Source organism: Abrus precatorius, unplaced genomic scaffold, assembly GCF_003935025.1.
Source record: "Abrus precatorius isolate BTA unplaced genomic scaffold, Abrus_2018 Scaffold6, whole genome shotgun sequence".
NCBI classification, from domain to species: Eukaryota; Viridiplantae; Streptophyta; class Magnoliopsida; order Fabales; family Fabaceae; genus Abrus; species Abrus precatorius.
In genome coordinates, this window is record NW_020874406.1 from 18,496,781 (window position 1) to 18,520,712 (window position 23,932).

Genomic DNA, 23,932 nt, shown 5'->3' on the forward strand with positions numbered 1-23,932 from the left:
CGATAATCAAGGCCTCTAATTTAAATTAAAAAATAATACCAATAATATTTATAGTACAAAAATATTTTTTTCTTTTTTGAAAAATATTAAAAAAAATTTTAATTTAAAAAAATAAATAAAAGTATAATCAAATACTGAATTTTGAAAGTATTGCTTTATAGAAGACTTTACTAAGATTATACGATGGTTTTTATTATGGTTTTATTTATTATTATTCTTACCCTGAAGAAATTTAACTTGTTGCGTTATGATTTATAATATGACAAAAAAACTCCTATATTAGAAAAGAAAATTTCAGGCTGCAAAAAATACGACCTCACATTATGCTACAGATGTACAAAAACTCAAAATCTTCAGGGTGTGAGAAGATTAAGAAGTGATACTCTTTGTTGTATCAAACACCTAAAGAGGTAATCTAATCCCACCTCCAACTCTCTAATGTTCACCTCTAATTCCCCTAATCTCCTCTTCACTATTTGTACATCAAATTTTGCTTCATTTTTTCTAAAACGTTTATGGAATGAGCAAAGAATAACATGAACATCTCCCATCTCATTGATGATCCTCGTTTCTTTGTCAGATTCAGTGGAAACCATTTTGGAGAACAATGACCACCCACTAGTGTTTTTCTTGAATACCGGGGCACACATAAAAAGTAAGAGTTTTCTAAAGAATGAGATGGTGATAGTACTTAATTCACTTAAAACATTGATCACCATTAGTAGATGGTGGTCTACATCTAAAGGAGGGTATGATTTAGAGTTGTTTTTTTCCATTGTCTTCAATGCTTTGAGCTTTTTAGAGATGTCTTTCCTTGCCTTCTTCCTAAAACAAATGTAAGCACAAATTTGGCTATTGATACTTGAATCCAAACCCTTTCTACGAAGGGTTGATTGAAGGTCCAACACATGTTCCTTCATCAATAACAACAATTCTCTTGTTGATCCACAAATATCAAGCAAGCCAATGGACATGTCAAGTGGCTTCTCTACATGCTTTCCTTCATGGCGTCGAAGAGCCTGTTGAGTTTGTGGGCTACCAATGAGTTCATGTACACAATTGTACAACTCTACAAGCCCTGCTAGACTTGCTTTGATAGCCACTGTTTGCAAAGAGCTTGTTGTGTCAGTTGAGGCCTGTGATTGAGATGAGGCATCCCATGTCTTTAGCCTTTTCAACTCTTTTTCAATCTTGGGTAATGATGGATGTAGCCTAGAAGGCAAGCTAATGGATCTAACATGGTAATGAACTTCTATGGCCATTTTTCCTATGTTTCTGAATACTGAAATGAACTACTTAGGCTTGGGACTTATACTATGTATTTATAACCCTTTTTTGAGACCAGCATGGACCCTTCAAGCCAAATAATATGCTGTATTAATGTAGTACAAGTAAAGTATCCCCCTACCAATATTGAAGATCTTATTGTCATTTTGGCCTACAATTTTCAGCACCAAATGCTTTATTTAGTCTCTTGGTTATTCCATTGGCAACATGTGGCACATAACAAATTGTTATGCGCTTGGAAATGTAGACATGTACTAGCTGGAAGAGCAACATTCATTCTTGTCTCCCCAATAAATAGCAGTAGGATCTGCTCAAAAGATTCAATTGAACCTGTGGCATTTGTTCATGAAATTCACAAGCTGGCATTGCATGATTGTCATATTTTTTTAATGAGAATAAAGTATAACAATTTACATGAAAGAGGGTAAAACGAAAATGACAAACAAGGCAGGATCTAGCACGAAATATAGGTAAGAATTTTGGCTTTGATATAGTGTTATTCCGTCAAACTTCAATAATGCATATAAATTTTTCATGTTTTGGGTATTTAATTCTAAACTTGTATTCCATGTGCTGGAGGATCCGAGACCAATTTTGTTTGTATCTGTAAAGAAAGTACGTAGAACAAAATATTATGGTTAATCAAAATATACAATTCACGTTAGGATAGAGGCTTTAGTTTAGTGGCTGTACCATAAAAATGTTACAACATGCATCCATTTCTCAACACATTCAAATTTAATAGGAATTCCCAGTTTTGTTGTCTCCAATGATTAGTTCAATAAAAGAGGGTCTGGTAGATAATTCACCGTGAAAGGTATCTTTAAGATCAACCTCTCAACACAGAAAAAGCAATTCAGATTTTTTATGAAGTTATGTGAATAAGTATTTTCTCCCTATATATATATATATATATATATATATATAAGACTATGAACATGGCTACACTTTTGGGTTGACCGTCCCCGTTAACATAGGAAATGGCCACTTAATTTGGAATTTCAAATTTTTTGTTGAGTGCCGCTATTTGGTACGAAAGATGATATTTGGTACTAATGGATATTTGTATGCTTTTTTGATTCAAAATTAAATAATTGAAATTTAAAAATAGATTTATCAAAGGAAATCATGCAATAATGGTTAAAAACCGTTTTCGTGACTTCTGTACTAAAATTTTGTATCAGCTGATTTTTTTTAAATGTTTTCTTCTGTCGATAAAATGAAATTTACTTGAAGTTTCGTTATGGAAAATGAAATCAGAGAAAACTTTTGGAATCAATACAAAAGACAAAGAAAATTCCTATCACAGAGGGCCCTAAAAAGTAAAAATCGGCCCAAACCAAGTAATACGGTAATGTAAATCCTCAGGTTGATTGACTCAAACTTAATACAAATTGGACCCTCTCTTTTTTTTTGTCAATCATCTGGTTTTTTATCATATGCAGTATGTTACAGAATCAGTTGCAGATTGACCATCGCGTAATTTATATATGATATAACTTTTATTTATGTAATTATAGAATTATAATTATATACTATTTTGATTGTTTGTCAAATTTTGCCAGATTAAATAATTATGAAAATACAATTAAAAAACTTATTTTCATATAATTTTCATATATATATATATAAGATTAAAAAACTTTGAATTAATATAAAATTGTGAGAGTCTTGCTCAAAGGAATAAATGATAGAAAAGGTTTCAATTATTGGCTTCAGAAAAAACTACAAACACGAGCAATTTTATTGCAGAACTCTTACACGAGTTTTTCTTCTTTTTTTCCACACAAGTTTCTCTTTGTATATTTTTGGTCCACAATACATTGGCAAATTTACTGAAAAACACACAGGGCCAGCTGCAGCATTCTTATTATAGTCATTATAGTTATTGGTGTTCTGTGGCGATTACAAGCAAAGAGCCCAACTTAACCAAAGGGCCTTTGGACTCTGCAATTCAAGTTGGGACCATAAGAGAGGCCGAAAATGTCACAGTACCTCTTATAAAACCCAATCCTATCACCTGATGCAGGAGTTGGACCATTACCACATTCAATCCCACCATTGATAATGTTTGTTATCACTCCAAAACCTGGGAATCTATTAGCTGATGTGTCGGCAGCAGATGGTGTCCACCTATTGGTGATAACGTCGTGGCATGAGGGCTTATTACCCTGTGGTGTCATCCAGAACCATATTGCTGTCTTGAATGATATTACTGCATCTCTTGCTACTGAGTCTGGATTGTTTATTAAGTCCACTCCTATTGCTCTTCCAGCTTGAGCATAGTTGTAGTTGCTTTTCCAAAATTCATCAAAAATTAAATAAATAACCATTAACAACATCATAGGGTCACTAGCTTACAGAATGACATATACAAACTATATAATTCTAGTTAGAATAATAATATACATTCTTATGATATCATTCTATTGATCTTTTCAGTGTTTTGCAGAGGAAATATTAAACAAAAAATAAGTGTACTTAATGTTTTTTTAAAATCTTCAATCTGAGTATTTATCTGAATTTAAACTCAAACTTGAGATCATTAGTTGAGTTAGAACAACATCTTACTGGTTGATCCACAAATTTGGTGGTGTATTTAATATATTTAAGATATAACAAAAAATAATATTTTTACAAGAAATAAGAAAATATCTGGATGTTCACATGGTTATTTATGAAGGACAAACAGACACATGGGGGGAGAGAGAGAGAGAGTTACTGGGTGAGTTGAATGGGTCCTCGTCCATAATATGATTTGCCGGGGCCACATGGTGCACCGCCATCACAGTAGCGGTTGGATTTATCTCTTTCAGTGACAAAACAATAACCCCATGCATATGGTCCATCCGGGGAACTTGCAGCTCCTCCTGTCATCAATCATGTGTAACTAACGTTGGAATCAAATACAATGCTATAATGAGAGACATCAGTATTGTACCCAATTAATAAGCCCTAGTTATTTCATTAAGTTGCACACACTAATTAATATAGAGATTCTTTTGGTTTTTCAATAGGATATCCTCACAAGAACTAATCTTAATATGATTTTCTTTCGGTTTTAAGTAACTATAAATGTTTTTCTTACAAAAAAAAACATTTATTATAAAAAAATGTAAGAAATATATATATATAGATATATATATAATTTTTTAAAATCAGTCTTATAAAAACTGAGCTTATTATCATAAATAAAGTTTATCTAATCACTATCATAATTCACTTATATTTCGATGAATCGTAGCTAGGCATATTACTCTATATAGTTTTGTTATAAAATATTACAAGAAACCGATTAAAAATGAAAAATAGTAAAAATATAAAAGCAGAACAAATTCTTGTTTTAAGTTTATAAGCTCATATACAAAATTGTATTCATTATTTAAAATGTTTGATAAAAAAAATTTGTTTAACGTGTATTATAACTTTTTATCGCTTAACAGATAGCATAGACTCTTATATTTGCCAATTTATTTTTTAAAACGTAGTCATGGTTATTCAAAACAACCATATTAAATTCCTAACTAACAATCATTATTTGTGTGTAAGTTTTGTGTTTTGTTGGTGACAAGAACCTTAATATGTAAGAAGTGACTAATGTGTAAGTATAACCTGTGGTCTCGTGAGAGGTTTGGGCGAGGAAAGCTGCAATCTCTCTCTTACGAGTGTTAAAATCACCAGTGGTGCCAAACCCACCAAATGATCTAGCAGCGGTGACAAAAGCATTGTATGTGTAAAACCCTTTTCCCTCACAAGCTGGATCATTTCGGTGTTTCAACAATTGTTCAAATAGAGAAGCACTAATGACACTTCCAACATCATCCCCAGCAACACTAAGGAACTTTGATGAGGTTACCAGAAGGACATATGTTAAGGCCAAGCCAAACATAGTGCCTAACTTCATATTTTGTATTGTGTTATGAATGGAATTGTGTGTGCTTGTAGGTAAGCACGAAGGTTCATTATATATTGACAATGGTCCCTTTCATGGTGTGTTTATTTCTTAACTCCCGTTCTTAGAATAGGGCTATGTGACATCATCTTGAAAATATCTAGTGGTGGATTTTGATGAGTTAGTGGAGTTGGCAGTTGCAGAAATTTGGTACTACCAAAGATATCTTTTAAGCACTATATCTCAATGTCTGAGTTAATGGGAAGAAAATAAGAGAAGAAAGAAAGAAAAAAAAAATGAGAGGATGAATTTTTACCATAAGTTGAAAGAAAAGAAATTAAGGAATGGGTCAATGAGTTCTTGTGATTAATTGTGGAGATGGGTTCTTGTGATTGTGTTCCTGTTAGACTCCTTATCTTCCTTCCATCCTAGTCTGATGTACAGAGATGCAAAGAATTTTTTTCATTGTAATTATTACAAGCTTCCTTTTATAATTTTTAAATGATTTTACGATATTTTATAAGTTTAATGAATAATAAAATATAATGAAAAATAACAGAAACTACTACTATTGCTAGTGATTTTACAACTACCTTCCTTTTATACCATATAATATTAGCAAGTAAGGAAAAAAATTACTATTACTACGTACTATTATTATTGTTGATCACAGTTATTACCTCTTATTCTTCTTCTCAATTATTATTATAATTACTGTTATTATTTCAGCTCCTACAACAGGTTCATCAAGGAAAGAAGAATATATATATTTGTTGGTATATTCTCTGAGAGAAAGGAAATCTCGTGCATTAGAAAGATTGAGAGAAGAGATTGGATTTAGAAAAGCTGGGATTGATAGCCATGGAAAGCTTGTTTGGTAGTTTTTTCCCCCTCTTCTCTATACCGTTTTGTATAAAGAAATATTGAGATACTATTAATCTCTGCTGTTTTCATTTTTTTATCAACAAAATATTATTCATAAAATCATAAATAATAATAGTAAATAAAGACAGACAATACACGAGACCAAGATTCATGCGATCCAACGAGGTCACTTGCCTTCTTTAAAGGGCAATTCTAGTTTCAAATGTGGGTCTGTGAGTAGTGCATGATTATGTATATAATTAGTTTCTTTTATTCGTTAATTAATTTTATTCTTGTTAATTTCTATCACTGTTAATTTTACGTGTGGGTCATCCAGTGTTAGTTATCAAGTCATGTTCTATCGTTCAACACTTGAGATGCAAAAAATAGTGTTCTTTTTTTTTTATGATGATCTCTTTCTTTTTCTTTTTCTTCTTTTAATTATTTTCATTTCTCTCCCTTTACTCTTTTAATGGAAATTGATCGTTTATTCTAAAAGCAATTTAATATTTATTTTTTAAAAAATTAATGGATAAACGCGTAGAAAGAATTAATATCTTCCAATAAAGTCATTCTCTAATATATTAATCATTTGTCTTCTAAATATTGTGTGCGTGATAAATGTTTTAAACATTTCTAAAAATTCATTTCTTTCCATTTTTAATTTGTTTTTTATTTAAAGAGATTAATTTCTAATGTTATGAATGAAATTGTTTGTGCTTCTAGGTTAAAGCACGAAGCTGCATGATTTATAGTGGTGACAGTGGTCTCTTTCATGCTGTGTTTGTTCCTTAACTTCAGTTCTCGAAAATATCAAGTGGTAGATTTTGATAAGTTAGTGGAGTTTGCAGTGGTGGAAATTTGGTACTACTGATGAGTTTTTTTAATTAAGCACTATCTCAGTGTCTGATTTAAATTAAAATAAAAACGAGGATTAAAAAATATTTTTATATTTTCAAAAGTATTTTTTTTCTTTTTTTATTCATGAAATAAAAACTTATTATTCGTATCTTATTTTCTACTATTTTTTTCTTGTTTAAATAAACCATAAGTGGAAAGAAAAGAAATAAAGGAATGGGTGAATGACTTGTTGTGATGTATACCCGGCATTCTAATTCTTCTTAATTGGCTTGAAATTTTTAGATAGTCTTCGATGACTTCTATTATATTTTAGTGTGAAAAAGTTAGAACTATCGTTGACTTGAAAGTGACAATCACTTCATTTATTTCAATAAATTTTATTATCAATTAACATATTGATATTAAAATTTATTTAATTACTTAAATTTTTATACAACAGAAGTGATGTTATTAAGTAATATTAAACATTTTTTAGTTTAATTATTATAAGCTTTCTCTCTTTAACATTCTTAATGATTTTATGGTTTTATAATGTTAATGAATAATAAAATATGATATAAAGTACAGAAAAATAGCAAATAATAATAATAATAATAATAATAATAATAATAATAATAATATAGTAGAAAATCATATTAAAAAATAAATAGATAAAATATTTAATGGTCTTAATAGAAACTATTACTACTACTGCTTTTACAATAACCTTTCTTTTATAGTAGATATTATTAGCAAGTAAAGAAAAAAGTTTCTACTATTGTTATTATTATTGTGTACTCTTATCATTTACTGATACTATTCCTATTTTTATTGTTGTTATAATCTATCCTATTATTATTATTATTATTATTACTAGTACTGTTTCAGCTACTATTATTGGAAGAAAATGGCGAAGAGAGGCTAGTCAAAGGATAGAAGAGTATCTATATTTTTGTATATTCTCCTCAATGAAGTCCTGTGCATTAAAAATATTATTTTCCCCTAGTTTTATAATCGGTAATTTTGTTACCATGCTTAGTTCCCTGGTTGTTTTGCTTTAGGATAATTACACACAAGAAAGAAGAAACAATATTTTAAAGTTAAATTATCAAATTATTTTTTTATAATCTGTTTAACTTGTTTATACTGGTAAGTAATACAATCTAAGTAATATATTTTTACTCTAATAGCCAGGTAAACTTAAATATTTATGACTATTATTCTAGCTATATTATATTGATCAAACTTCATTGTTTTTTATTTATTTTATTGAAATATTTGGTATTCTATATATCTAAAAATGTTCATCTCTTCATATAGTAAAAAAGATTTATTAGTGAGGGTGGTGGGTCTTGTAGAAGGTGCTAGTTTCTCCTGAAATGGTGAACTACTGTCTACTAATCAAATTTTCATTGAGAGAGGCAAGTATGTTTAATATCTGAAAAACTTTGTGTTAGGTAAAATAATCTCTCATAAAAAAATTGTGGCAAACTAAAAATAGTAATTTTTATCATGTTGATTTGTGATTAAAAATATATATAATATATTGATGTACGTTGATCTCTCTATTGATATACCTACAAATGAATGTAATATATACTTTTAATGATAAAAATTAACTTATATTATATAAGTCACGTAAATCTTATATCATCATTAATTTCAATATAACTTTTTATCAATATAATTGTTAAATTATAATTATATAACATTTTGGCTGTCTATTAATATTTTGCCAACATTAAACAAAAATAAAATACAATTACAAGATTTTTTTACATATTTTAAAGTATATTACAATAATTATTTTAATTTATATCAATAAAATATTAAATACTTTTAAACTAATATAAAATTTTCAGAGTCTATAGCAGCAAGAAGTAATTGACAGAAATGTTACCACTATTCGCTTAGAGAAAATTGCAAAGAACAGCAATTTTATTACAAATCTCTTACACAGGAGATTACATAGGCAAATTTATTGAAAATTACATTCTTATTATAGTTATTGGTTAACTGTGGCCATTACAAAGCAAAGAGAACAACTTAACCAAAGGGTTTTTGGTCTCTGCAATTCAAGTTGGGACCATATGATAGGCCCAAAATATCACAGTACCTCTTATAAAACCCAATCCTATTACCTGAGGCATCAGTAGGACCATGACCACATTCAATCCCACCATTGATGATGTTTGTTATCACACCAAAACCTGGGAGTCTATTAGCTGCTGTGTCGGCAGCAGATGGTGTCCACCTATTGGTGATAACGTCGTGGCATGAGGGCTTATTACCCTGTGGTGTCATCCAGAACCATATTGCTGTCTTGAATGATATTACTGCATCTCTTGCTACTGAGTCTGGATTGTTTATCAAGTCCACTCCTATTGCTCTTCCAGCTTGAGCATAGTTGTAGTTGCTTTTCCAAAATTCATCAAAAATTAAATAAATAACCATTAACAACATCATAGGGTCACTAGCTTACAGAATGACATATACAAACTATATAATACTAGTTATTAGAATAATATTATACATTTTTATAATATCATTCTATTAATCATTAGTTGAGTTAGCACAAGTTCTTACTAGTTCATCCACAAATTTGGTGGTGTATTTCATGTATTTATAAGATGTACCAAAAAATAATATTTTTACTTAATAAATAAGAAAATAGCTGGATGTTCACATGGTTATTTACGAAGGACAAACACGAGAGAGAGAGAGAGAGAGAGTTACTGGGTGAGTTGAATGGGTCCTCGTCCATAGTATGATTTGCCGGGGGGACACGGTGTACCGGCATCACAGTAGGTGTTGGATTTATCTCTTTCAGTGACAAAGCAATAACCCCATGCATATGGCCCATCCGGGGAACTTGCAGCTCCTCCTGTCATCAATCATGTGCAAGTAACGTTGGAATCAAATACAATGCTATAACGAGAGACATCAGTATTGTACACAATTAATAAGCCCCGGTTATTTAATTAAGCTGCACACATTAATTAATATAGAGATTCTTTTGGTTTTTCAACTGGATATCCTCGCAAGAACTAATCTTAATATGTTTTTCTTCCGGTTTTAAGCAACTATAAATGATTTTCTTACAAAAAAATATTATATAAAAATGTAAGGAACACTTATTTATATATAAAAGTTTACTTATGAATTTTTAAAAATATGTCCTAAAAGTTTACTTATTATCATAAATAAAATTTATCTAATTAATATCAGAATTCACCAATATTTAGATGAATAGTGGCTAGGTATATTAGTATATAGTTTTGTTATAAAATATTACAAGAAACTGATTAAAAATGAAAAATAGTAAAAATATAAAAGCAGAACAAATTCTTGTTTTAAGTTTATAAGTTAATATACAAAATTGTATTCATTATTTAAAATGTTTGATAAAAAAAGTTTTTTAACTTGTATTATAACTTTTAATCGCCAAACACATAGCATTGACCCTTATATTTTCCAATTTATTTTTGTAAACGTAATTATAATTATTCAAAAAAACCATACTAAATATTCCTAAGTAACAATCGTTATTCATTTTTTTGTTGTGTTTTGTTGGTGACAAGAACCTTAATATGTAAGAAGTGACAAATGTATAAGTATTAACCTGTGGTCTCGTGAGAGGTTTGGGCGAGGAAAGCTGCAATCTCTCTCTTACGAGTGTTAAAATCGCCAGTGGTGCCAAACCCACCAAATGATCTAGCAGCGGTGACAAAAGCATTGTATGTGTAGAACCCTTTTCCCTCACAAGCTGGATCATTTCGGTGTTTCAACAATTGTTCAAATAGAGAAGCACTGATGACACTTCCAACATCATCCCCAGCAACACTAAGGAACTTTGATGAGGTTACCAGAAGGACATATGTTAAGGCCAAGCCAAACATAGCGCCTAACTTCATATTTTGTATTGTGTTATGAATGGAATTGTGTGTGCTTGTAGGTAAGCACGAAGTTGCATTATATAGTGACAATGGTCCCTTTCATGGTGTGTTTATCCCTTAACTCCCGTTCTTAGAATAGGGCTATGTGACATCATCTTGGAAATATCTAGCGGTGGATTTTGATGAGTTAGTGGAGTTGGCAGTTGCAGAAATTTGGTACTACCAAAGATATCTTTTAAGCACTATCTCAATGTCTGAGTTAATGGGAAGAAAATAAGAGAAGAGACAAAGAAGAAAAAAAAAATCAAAGGATGAATTTTTACCATAAATTGAAAGAAAAGAAATTAAGGAATGGGTCAATGAGTTCTTGTGATTAATTATGGAGATGGGTTGTTGTGATTGTGTTCTTGTTGGACTGCTTATCTTCCTTCCATCCTAGTCTGATGGATAGAGATGAAAGATTTCTTTTTTCATTGTAATACTATTACTGCGTACTATTATTATTGTTGTTTACAGTTCTTACCTCCTATTCTTCTTCTTCTTATTATTATTATTATAATTACTGTTATTGTTTCAGCTACTACAACAGGTTCATCAAGGAAAGAAGAATATACATTTGTTGGTATATTCTCTGAGAGAAAGGAAATCTCGTGCATTAGAAAGCTTGTTTAGTAGGTTTTTTCTCCCTCTTCTCTATACCGTTTTGTATAAAGAAATATTGAGATCAGTATATTCCATCTCTACTGGTTTCATTTTTTAATCAACAAAATATTATTCATAAAATCATAATTAATGATCGTAAATGAAGACAAGACAACACAGGAGACCAAAATTCAGGCGATTCATCGACATCACCTTGCCTTCTTTAAAGGGTAATTCTAGTTTCAAGTGTGGGTCTGTCAGTAAGTAGTGCATGATTTTGTATATAATTAGTTTCTTTTATTTGTTAATTAATTTTTTTGTTTTATTTCTATAATATAATCATTTTTTTTCTAAATATTGTGTGTATGATAAATATTTTAAACATTTCTCAAGATTCATTTCATTCTATTTTTATTTATTTTTTATTTAAAGAGATTAATTTCAGGCAATTATTTCCAATATTTTAAACATTTTTAATTTATGATATGAGTGAAGGTGGGGGTTTGCAGAAAATGACTATAATTTATTCAACAGTAGTAACCAATCGTAGCAACCTAATTGTTATTCTCTTTTGTTCTAGAACACGAAATTGAAATAGAACAAACTAAATTATATGACCAAGAGAATAATATTTTAAAACTTTAAAAATTATTACATTAAAACTATAAAGCATAATAGTTTTTTATATCAATAAATTTTAGACTATCATTAGTTCCTTAAACTTAATTTAAAGAATTAAAGTTAATATTTTTTATAATTCAGATAAATACACAACAAAACAAACAATTCAGATAATATTTTAGATGTATGAAAAATTTGAGGTGAGCAATTCTTGCCTTGTTCGGTGGGTACAAACTAACTAGGTTGTTCGGATTCTCTTTCACATTCACAAGAGACAACACCGAATGTGGAACTACTTGTTTGATTTTTGGCGTATAAAATATTGAGCTTTTCTTTTTTTACCTATGTTATAGAATTTATATCTAACAATCTAAGTATTTTTATTTTTCTTGCGATCACATTATTACAAAATAGAGTGGTTAAAATAAAAGAATCAAATGAAGAAAGTTGATTTAAATAGTAAGCGACTTGATATTATTTAAGAAATATTTTATATTTAAATTTTTTATATATAAAAAAAAATTAATGATAGACTCACTCATTAAATTTAAAAAAAAAATTAATATTAAGAATCTATTCTACTCTAACAATTTTTGAGTTGGATTTTAAAATTTATGTATGTATAATAAAATGTTAAATAGATGAATTATCTTAATTCTTAATGTTATTTTGTTTTGGTTCTTTATTTTTTTTATTTATATTCTTTCTCCTTTCAAAATCAAACAAAAAAAATAAATAATAAAATTTTTAGTTATTTTTTTTATCTCTCAACCATGCCATTACACTATTTATCATGAACAATACTAAAGCTAAATATAAGTCAATGTTTTATTTCCTCACGTGAAACAATAGAAACCTAGATACAAAAGTTGTGACATTGACTTTCATATGTAGAATTTGTAAACCCTTTTAATTTAAAAATCATTGGTCATCAAAATGATAATTAAGAATTATCCAAAGCATCTTAGTCCACATGAGAGAGAAAGACTTAATGGAAAAAAAAATCTAAAAAAAACAGATTTTTAGCATGCTTCATGTTGCAATATTATGAGAAAAGGAAGAAGAAGAAAAAAACAACAACAAAATTTGCTGTTTTACATGAGTTCAGGAAGAAAAAGAAGATCTCATTTAGAATTAATATTTGTTCAAAAAAATATTTATTTTAAATACTTAAGTAAAAGATTAAAGTGAAAAAATTAAATAACTAAATCAAAACAAAACTAAGAATTAAAATAACAATATATTAAGTTAACTCACGAAAACAAATACAACTAATCTATACTTAATTACCCAATCTATAATCTTTGCATTATAATTAATTAAGTAAATATATTTATTTTAACATGTGTAATATTACAAATTAAGAAGATTTATATAATATTTTTTATTAAAAATTATGATATTAATACATTAAATTATGATAAAATTATTACACACGACTCTATATATATTCACTTCCATATGTACCCAAAAAATAAGACTAACATTATATTGATTAGTTCAAACTTCAAAACCTCATCTTACGCAAGTGCCTGTATCTTGTCCATTCAAAAATCGAATCAGGTGGCTCAAATTTTCAGAAAATCTTTCATCTTCAAAGCTTTAAAAAAATTAACAGAGATTTACTTAAGACAAAAATTATATTTTAACTTAACTCTTAATTTTGTTTTAGTTTAATAATTTTTCTATAACTTTTAAAAACATTTTAAATATTTTTTGATAAAAATTAAATTTCATTAAAAAATATTATTCATATTCTTTTTTTTTGCTGACATATTCTGACAGATTTTTTACTAAGGCTTCTCATACTTTATGGCATAAGCAGGCATAGTCATTAGCAGTGTTGACAACGCAAGCAAGCGTCAAGGATAAAACGTCCCTTCAAATTCAACCCCGCATCACACTTTCTCCTTCATACAAAAATGTCGTTAGCAGTTTTTGACAAAAAGTTACTAATAACAATTTTAAAAAGAGTTTTGTTAATTTCAACTATAAGGGCTGAGTTTAAATTTTTCGAAGCTAAAACTTAAAAGACATTTTTGTATTTGATAGTTTTATAATTATGTGTGGTATCAAAATATTTTTACTAAAATTATTTGTAGATATGACATTTGCTCAATCACCTAAGAAGTCATCTTAGAAACTAATATTTTTATACTATTACAAAGTCCATAAGCCTTATTAATTTCTAAGTATATTATTGAAATTTCAATCTTTAACTTTAACAAATAATTTGGAAGTTGAAAACTGAAAGTTGATCTTGAAAGTGTGACTAGTATAATTTCATGTGTTTTATCTTACTCCAAAGTTATTTAAAACATAAAGTTCACTTTCGCACAGCATGTACTTAAACTTATTTAGAAATACTTTTTTGTTAGATGCTTGTATTCGACCTTCCTATGAGGTTGTTAAGAAAAATAAATTAGTTCAAAAAACTATTATCATCCACTGTAAAATGATGACTAATTCAATAGTAATATAACTCACATAAACATTTAGTAAAATCATCTCAACAAAAATAATATTGTGTTCATCACCATATCTAGTCACACTCCACTTACAAATTACCTTTGTCTTAATTTTCTATGTTGATGTTGATCCTTTAATAGCGACTTGTACAAACTGAGTTCTTAGCTGTGAATAATTATAGGAAATATTTTTAAAATATAGTAAATATTATTATTCTTGTTTAAAATATTTTATTTTAATTTAATTTTATATATGATTTCATGTCTGATTATGTACTATTAAAGTAATTGTAAGAAAAGGATTCAATTACTTTGTAAAATTATGGAAAGATTACAGTATTATAATTAAGTTAAAATATTTATATATTGTTCTTATGATTTTTTTTTATTAATTTTAATCATTATAGGTATTATTAGTGTTGGTGTGATCATTATTTTATAGTAAAATATATAAATATAATTATCAAAGGAATTTATAGTATACTATAATAAGTAATAAATATTATTATTAATTTTATTTAAGGTATTTTATTTTGATTTAATTTTAGTTCTGATTTTATTTCTTATTATGCATTGTTAGAGTAATTATAGAAAAAAAATTATTGTGTTAAACTTAATTAAAAAATATTTAATATAAAATATAATTTAAAATATAGTTCAAATTATTTGTTATTTTTTATTTAAATTATTTTATTGTATCTTTAATTTAAAATTTTTTTTATCATTAAAAAGTTTTAAAAAAACTAAATATTACTCTATAATTTTTTTGGACAATTACTTTAGATCTTGTCATATCTTTAATTCAAAGATTTTTTTTATTATTAAAAATTTTTTAAAAATATTTATAAAGTATAATATAATAATTAGTAAATACTATTATTAATTTGTTTAAGTTACTTTATTTTGATTTTATTTTAGTTCTATTTTATCTCTGATTATATAATTATGGAAAAAAAATTATCGTGTTAAGCCTTATTAGGAATCATATAATATAAAATATGATTTAATATTTAGTTAAAAATATTATCAATCAGGATTCAAGCCACTCATTTCTCATTAAATACATTTTTATTAATTGCATTGTTTAAAATATGTGTGTTGTGTTGAAAGTGAACAAATAGAAAAGAAATAATATTTTTCTAAAGGGTCAATTGCTCATGACTAAACAAATCTCGATCTTGGGAGAAGAATTTAATTATTTGACTGCATATTTTGATGTTTTTTTTAAGTAACGCAAACATTATAAAAATTATCAATGCTTATTATAATCTCTCATAAAGGCTTCCTAAAAACATAAAGATTCTCCGTGGAAAAAAACAAGTTGAACACTGGCGGTGGATACAAGTTCAAATTTTATATGAATTGACTTGTAATTAGTAAAGTAATTATCTCTTAACTAACATAAACTTTTCTCATAATTTTAATGTTGAGGAGCAACGAATATTCGATTCCTTATTTATTTCATTACTTATAAATATGTATGTATGTATGTATCTTGATTCTTGCATTAAGTAATTATCTCTTTAGATCCATTGACAACGTTTACCATGAGACAAGACCTGGTTCAGTGCTCCACAAACACCACTCCATTGTCACCAATCAGTTTCCTAGAACGAGCAGCCACTGCCTATGGTGATAAGACCTCCATCATCTACAATGATCGTGTGAGATTTTCTTGGAGGGAAACCTATGAAAGATGCCTCAAGCTTGCTTCTGCTTTGCTAATGGTAGGGATTTTGCAGGGCGATATTGTAAGTTCATTCATCTTCCATTTATCTCCTCCGATCCTCAGTAGTATACTTTTCATTGCATCCAATCCTATCATATTATCATTATAGGAATAAACTCTCGGATTCAAACACTTGATCGTGTCAAGTCTTTTCACCAATCCACAGAATCTAAATTCATTCAATAGAAAAGTTTTTAAAATATGTCCGAGTTTTTATTTGTTACTGTTATATTATCACCTCCATTTTGCGGAAACTTATGTAAATTTTCTGCAATTTGGATTTACGAACCAAATTTTGTACATAATTTCCTAAATTTCGCTGTTCTTGTTCTACGACGGAGTCCACGTTGACATTGTCAAAGTGCAGAGTCAATGGTCCACTTCTAGTCTTCCAAAAACTCAATTTTTTAGGCCCTTTTTTGTGTGTGTTTCTAGACAGTAATTCAAAATGTACCTAAAATATTTTCTTAAAAAGTCATGTAATTATAGTTAGTTTAGTGGGAGATGCTTAAAATTTAATGATAAGTAATTGCTGTATAGTAAATTATAGGGTTAAAGTTATTAAGGTAAAAAGGAGAAAGTTACATTAAAATAAAAAAAATCACTTATGTAAACAACTGTTACATATATATATTAAAAAAAATGAAAAACACATACATATACAAATTTAAAATGAAAAAAGTTAAGCAGCTCTTCTTTGTATACAAGGATAAAGATGTTCTTATGCAAACTGATAAAAAAAAATTATTTGTTATACCAAAGTATTATAATGTTGAGAGTTGTGTAAATCATTTTTTATAACCGAGTTGTGTAAACTTTTAAACATATACTAGAAAAAGGTTTTTTTTAAGCTCATTTAAACATATTTTAAAATATGAAAATTTTAATTGTTAATGAATAATTACTGTTTAATTAAACTTTAAGCTAATAAAAATACATAAAGATAGAGAGTCAAGGTGTCTGCAGGTCAATTTGGTTTAGATTTAAGAGAAAAAATAATTCGAGTTTAGATTTATGAAAAAAAATTTAAAAATTTAAATTAATTTGAACCAAATACAAATGGATTAGTTCGGTTTGGATCGTCATATTATCTTATTAAATAATCTAAAATAAAAAATGTATAAAAAATTAAAAAATATCATTTTTTTCATTCGAATAATTCTTGATACATAATTTCAATATAATTACATAACATTCTAACATAAATACACAAATTCAAAATAAGTCTCAATTCAAAATAAGCATATGGAATCTCTAAAAATCTAAAATAATTCAAACACTACAATAACATAAACACTTATTCTTCATCACCCTAAAATAACATAAACATTAAGTAGTATTCATCGGGTTGAGACGGTGCTATCTGTTATTCGAACCGAACCACGTCGAGTTTGATCAATTTAGATTGGATGGACTTGTTAAACATTAGTTTGGATCATTTTTTAGTTTAAATCGATTTTTATTACCTGATTCAATGGACATTCCTAGTAGAGAGAGAAAGAGAGTGTGTTTTGTATTTTTTTAACATAATTTTATTATTTAATGTATGATTAAGAAGAATAGTCCACTCGTATCTTAACAAGATATCCTTCCATTCAAAATCTCATATTTCTTTACTTTGTCAAAACTCTTTTAGTTTTTTTATTCTACTGTAATATTTCCTTTATTAAAATAATATTTTGTTTTTTAACTTGTGAAAGGGAAAAAAAATCAACTTCCTTTATTCTACGACGGAGTCCACGTTGACATTATCAAAGTGCAGAGTCAATGGTCCACTTCTAGTCTTCCAAAAACTCAATTTTTAAGGCCCTTTTTTGTGTGTTTCTAGACAGTAATTCAAAATGTACCTAAAATATTTTCTTAAAAAGTCATGTAATTATAGTTAGTTTAGTGGGAGATACTTAAAATTTAATGATAAATAATTGCTGTATAGTAAATTATAGCGTTAAAGTTATTAAGGTAAAAAGGAGAAAGTTACATTAAAAATAAAAAAAAAATCACTTATGTAAACAACTGTTATATATATATATATATATAAATGAAAAACACATATATATACAAATTAAAAATGAAAAAATTTAAGCAGCTCTTCTTTATATACAAGGATAAAGATGTTCTTATGCAAACTGATAAAAAAAATTTATTTGTTATACTAATGTATTATAATGTTGAGAGTTGTGTAAATCATTTTTTATAACCCAGTTGTGTAAACTTTTAAACAAATTAAATATATAGTAAAAAAAGGTTTTTTTTTTAAGCTCATTTAAACATATTTCAAAATATAAAAATTTTAATTGTTCATGAATAATCACTGTTTAATTAAACTTTAAGCTAATAAAAATACATAAAGGTAGAGAGTTGAAGTGTCGACAAGTCAGTTTGGTTCGAATTTGAGAAAAAAAATAATCTGAGTTTAGATTTATGAAAAAAAAATAGAAATCAATTCGAACCAAATACAAATGCGTTGGTTGATGGATCATCAGATTATTTTATTAAATAATCTAAAATAAAAAATGTATAAAAAATAGAAAAAATATCATTTTTTTCATTCGAATAATTCTTGATACATAATTTCAATATAATTACATAACATTCTGACATAAATACACAAATTCAAAATAAGTCTTAATTAAAAATAAGTATATGGAATCTCTAAAAATCTAAAATAATTCAAACACTACAATAACATAAACACTTATTCTTCATTTCTTCATCCACTCTTGACTCTTCACCACCCTACAATAACATAAGCATTAAGTAGTATTCATCGAGTTAATTGAGTATATGTTTGGGTGATTGGGTTGGCACGGTGCTACCTGTTATCCGAATCGAACCACTTCGGGTTTGATCAATTTAGATTAGATGGACTTGTTAAACATTAGTTTAGATCATTTTCTAGTTTAAATAGATTTGCATTACCCGATTCGATAGACACTCCTAGTAGAGAGAGAAAGAGAATGTGTGTTTTACATTTTTTTAACATAATTTTATTATTTAATGTATGATTAAGAAGAATAGCCCACTGGTATCTTAACAAGATATCTTTCCATTCAAAATCTCATATTTCTTTACTTTGTCAAAACTCTTTTAGTTTTTTACTCTACTGTAATATTTCCTTTATTAAAATAATATTTTGTTTTTTAACTTGTGAAAGGGAAAAAAATCAACTTCTTTTATTTATTTATTTATATTTTTTTGTCAAAATCTCGGTCTAATAATAAACTATTAATTCTTATATCAGAAGAGTCTTATTTATCCCTAAAAGTACACACTAAAAAAAATACAACAAAAAAAAAAAAATACAGCAATTTGATATCTCTTGTTTACATTTATAAATTTTTCAATATAATTTTATTATTTTTGTAATCTTTTGCTAGTTAAAATCATAAATTATCTCAAATTCAATTTTTAAATAAAAAAATTAGAAACCTTTGTAATAAATAATTATTAAAGCCCTATTATAGCTACAGGTTTAAAATTTGTACCTATAAATAATTTATTTAAAAGAATAAAAATAAAAATGGCATAAAATTATTGATAGATATTAAGTAAAAAATTATAAACTCCTTCAATTTTATACTTACCCATTAACACCATTAACTTATTATTTTATTAAACACGAGTTTATAGTTTTTATTCTACCTGCAATAATGATTAATCAAGGAGTAAATAATCAAACAACAATATAATAACAAAATTATCACATTAATTATTATCCTAAAAAATAATTTTTCGTTAAAAATTTGAGAGTGGCCGATTTTTATTTTATTTTAATAAAACACCACTTTAAAGTAACTCACGTGAAACACACAATGAACCCAATTGATTTACGAACTCTATCCCATAGCGATATGAACGAGGGTGATTTGTCAAACCAATATTCAATAAGCACTTTAATAATAATAAATAATTTTAAAGCAATAAATAAATAAAAATTTAAAATTTTTAAAGCAGAGGATAATTATAGAATGAAAAGATTTTGAATTGGATAAGTTGAAATCAAAGAAGCATTTTGGGAGTCTGATGTTGATTTTTTTTTATTTTACTCATTAATTAATATCTATTTTTTAAAATTTTATTCCTATTATATATATATATATATATTTTATATAAATTATACATATATATATATATATTACATAATACAATATTATAAAATATTTTCAATATAATAAATATGTATCTTTTTATAAAAAATTATTTATAAATGTTTTAATTCAACTCTAAGAATTAAAATTAACCATTTTTTTAAAGTAGTACTAAATTAAGAAATGAAAAAATATTTTAAAAAATTAGGTTAGTGTCTTTAGCATTTAGTTTATAGATAGAGACATTAAGATAGAGACACAAAGACAATGAAGGATAGAAAATACTAATGTTTATGTTTGTGTTTTGTATTTAGAGGAAGTGAGGATAGAATGTTGTGTATTGCGTCTTGTATTATGTTTAAATATAAGAGTCAAAATACAAAAAATGAAAGTTAAGGATAGTATATGTAATTTTGTATGATTATCTAAGTATTTTGATTTTTTAAAAATATAGCCTATATATCTCTAAAGTTGGGACACTAGTGTCCTTTAAGGCAGTGTTTGGTTACTGGACACTGGAAACAGAAACACTGAGACAATAAAGATAGAGACACTAGTGTTCTTATTTTTGTTTTTATAAGTTTACTGTCTGTGTCTCTAGAGTTGAGACACTAGTGTCCCCTTTTTTAGGAAGTACACTGGTGTTTTTCAAATTTGTGTCCCTTGTGTCTTTTGTGTCTCTGTTTCTATAGCGAAATATTAGCCAAACATTATACGCATACCTTCGTGTCTCTGTCTCAGTATCTCTGTCCCGCAACCAAACGTTACCTAAAGGCACGTTAGTATTCTTCAAATTTGTGTTTTTCGTGTATTTCTATTTTTCCGACGACACACTAACCAAACATTAAACATGTAAAGCGTGATGACATTATTAAGAGTTTCTAATTTTAATAATACTAGATTCTGATTTTGTATTATAACTAATAGCCCATCATCATTCACCATGGAGCTATGTGCTATTCTATGACCCCGCTACCAAATTCCAAAACAACTAACATGCTTTTGTCGTTTTACCGTCTCTTCATAGTTCATAGAATCAAGCCTCCTTAAAAAAATCTATTTTACAATAACATGTGCTTGTTATGCTGTCTAACTAACAAATGCTAATCTATATTATAATACAATTTTTAAAACATAATAAAATTGTCAAATTTAATGTATTATAATATTAAATATTATAATTTTTTATTTATTAATTTTTTATCTTAAGATACATGTTAAAAAACTAATTATTATAACTCAGTTTAAGCAGATAGATGACAAGGGTAAATTAATTATAAAAAAAACTAATGATAATAAATATGGGTTGAACCTACTTAATAATAAAATTAATTATTGTTTGTTAGGATACTCTTAAATTTGAAGAATATTAAATATTTTTTTAATTATATTAAAAAATTAAAAACTATTTATGTTTTTTTAAATACACTGTTAACTCTATTACTAAAATTAATAATTATAATTGTTCTACATATACAATAGAATAAAATACTTTCTCATTTCTCATAACTCATAACACTGTAGAATTTACTAAATTAATTTGTAGATGCATGAACTATTTTAAAAATTTTAAATTATTTTTTAATAGAGTTCTTAATCACTTTTTTTGTTAAGATTCAATTAAGATTTCGTTAAAGAATTTTTACTTTTTTTTTTCTGTCAAATATATTTTCTGCCTAACATTTCTTCCAAATTTATTGGTTAATTATCCACTCGAATTTGTGTTTGTCTTTGTTGAAAAGTTTCTACCAGTGTTGGAAAGGAAAATAGATTACAATCAGAGTCTCCAATCAGGAAATAAATTTACCAAACCACGATCTCCAACATGAAATAAACATACCCAAAAAATAAGGTTTGTTATATATGCTTATGAAGACTTGAATTTCCTTTGATGTATTTCAGGTTGCAGCTTTGGCACCAAATATTCCTGCACTATACGAGCTTCATTTTGGTGTTCCAATGGTAGGTGCTGTTCTTTCTGCTCTCAACACCAAATTGGATGTAACAACATTGGCGCTAATATTGGAACTATCAGAACCATGCAAAATCATATTTGTGGATTATCAGTTCATTGATTCTGTCATCAAAGCATCCGAAATGATCACCCAGAGAAAATGCAAGCCACCCCTCATTGTCCTAATACATGATTATGGCCAAGAACCAACATTCTTAATGAAGGGTATTTCATCATCATGTTCCTTAAACTACAAGGAATTTCTTGCAATGGGACAATTAGATTTTGAGGCTTTAATACCAAGCAATGAATGCAATCCTATATCAGTGAATTACACATCAGGCTCCACAGGGATTCCTAAAGGTGCTGTTTATAGTCATAGAGGTGCCTATCTTAATTCACTTGCAACAATTGCTCGTTTCAACATGAAACAAATGCCAGTGTTCCTATGGACAGTTGACATGTTTCGTTGTAATGGGTGGTGCTTCACTTGGGCAATGTCTGCACTTGGTGGCGCCAATATCTGCCTAAGAAATGTCTCAGCAAAAGGAATATATGATGCAATTCACCTTCATAGGGTGACTCATTTTTGTGGTGCACCTACCCTTTTGGAAATGATTGCATATGCATCACCTAGTGATCAAAGGTCTCTGCCTCACAGGGTGAATGTCACAGTTGCTGGTGTATTACCACCATTTCATGTTCTCAACAAGGTAGCAGAACTTGGATTTGATGTGAACATTGGATATGGTATGACAGAGGCTCTTGGTCCTGTTATTCTAAGACCATGGAAACCCAATTTAGATGATGATTACACAAAGTTGAATTATGGTGAACAAGGGGTTCTAGACTTCATGCAAGATGTTGATGTGAAAGATCCAGAAACTATGAAGAGTACTCCTCATGATGGGAAAACAATAGGTGAAATTATGTTCAAAGGGCATAGTTTAATGACGGGGTACCTTAAGAATCCACAAGCAACTGAAAAAGCTTTTAGGGGTGGGTGGTATAGAACTGGGGACCTTGCTATTAGGCAACATAATGGTTCTATAACATTGAAAGATAGAGCAAAGGATATTATATATTCTGAAGGAGAGGCTGTGAGCACACTAGAGGTAGAAGCAGTGTTGTTGAATCATCCAAAGGTTTTGAAAGTGGCTGTTGTGGGTAGATATGATGATTGCTTGGTGGAATCACCATGTGCAATTGTCAAATTGAAAGATGGGTGTAATGCCACTGTTGAAGATATCATCAAGTTTTGTGAAGATCATTTGGCTACTCACATGGTTCCTAAGAGTGTGGTCTTCGGTGATTTGATTGTTAATTCAACTGGGAAGGTACAGAAATTTCGTATCAAGGAGAAGATCAGAAGTAATTAGTGCTATCACTCAATGAATTGAAGTGTGGTTTTCAGCTTGGATTATAAAAAAAAGAAAAAGAAAAAAAGAAAACTCTGTTTTAGGGTTGAGATTAAGTATTCACAGATAAAAAAAATTTATTAAAAAAAAATTATTATATTTTTATAACTTTAATACAATAAAGATATATCTTTTTTATAAGAATTTTTTATCTTCAGCTCTAAAAATTGAAATTAACAAAACTCTAAATAAGAAGAGTGAGATGAAAATTCACAAGTTACCAAGCATGTAAT

At 27.8% G+C, this 23,932-nt stretch overlaps 4 protein-coding genes across 4 annotated transcripts; 1 reads left to right on the forward strand and 3 right to left on the reverse strand.

Moving 5' to 3' along the window:
- Positions 1-353: 353 nt before the first annotated feature.
- Positions 354-1,262, reverse strand: LOC113870313. The gene has a single exon (XM_027506907.1). The coding sequence runs from the start codon at positions 1,260-1,262 to the stop codon at positions 354-356; it is 909 nt and encodes a 302-aa protein (XP_027362708.1).
- A 1,950-nt stretch (positions 1,263-3,212) lies between these two features.
- On the reverse strand, positions 3,213-5,255 carry LOC113869038 (endochitinase-like). Its single transcript, XM_027505145.1, has 3 exons — positions 4,900-5,255; positions 4,010-4,157; positions 3,213-3,582 (listed from the first exon to the last, which is right to left on the reverse strand). The coding sequence occupies exons 1-3, from the start codon at positions 5,189-5,191 to the stop codon at positions 3,213-3,215; spliced, it is 810 nt and encodes a 269-aa protein (XP_027360946.1). The 5' UTR covers positions 5,192-5,255.
- A 3,560-nt stretch (positions 5,256-8,815) lies between these two features.
- On the reverse strand, positions 8,816-10,896 carry LOC113868816 (endochitinase-like). Its single transcript, XM_027504734.1, has 3 exons — positions 10,506-10,896; positions 9,620-9,767; positions 8,816-9,299 (listed from the first exon to the last, which is right to left on the reverse strand). The coding sequence occupies exons 1-3, from the start codon at positions 10,795-10,797 to the stop codon at positions 8,930-8,932; spliced, it is 810 nt and encodes a 269-aa protein (XP_027360535.1). The 5' UTR covers positions 10,798-10,896; the 3' UTR covers positions 8,816-8,929.
- Positions 10,897-16,057: 5,161 nt separating this feature from the next.
- LOC113870314 (probable acyl-activating enzyme 1, peroxisomal) lies at positions 16,058-23,660 on the forward strand. Its single transcript, XM_027506908.1, has 2 exons — positions 16,058-16,261; positions 22,230-23,660. Exons 1-2 carry the CDS (start codon positions 16,058-16,060, stop codon positions 23,658-23,660), a joined length of 1,635 nt encoding a protein of 544 aa, XP_027362709.1.
- Positions 23,661-23,932: the final 272 nt, after the last annotated feature.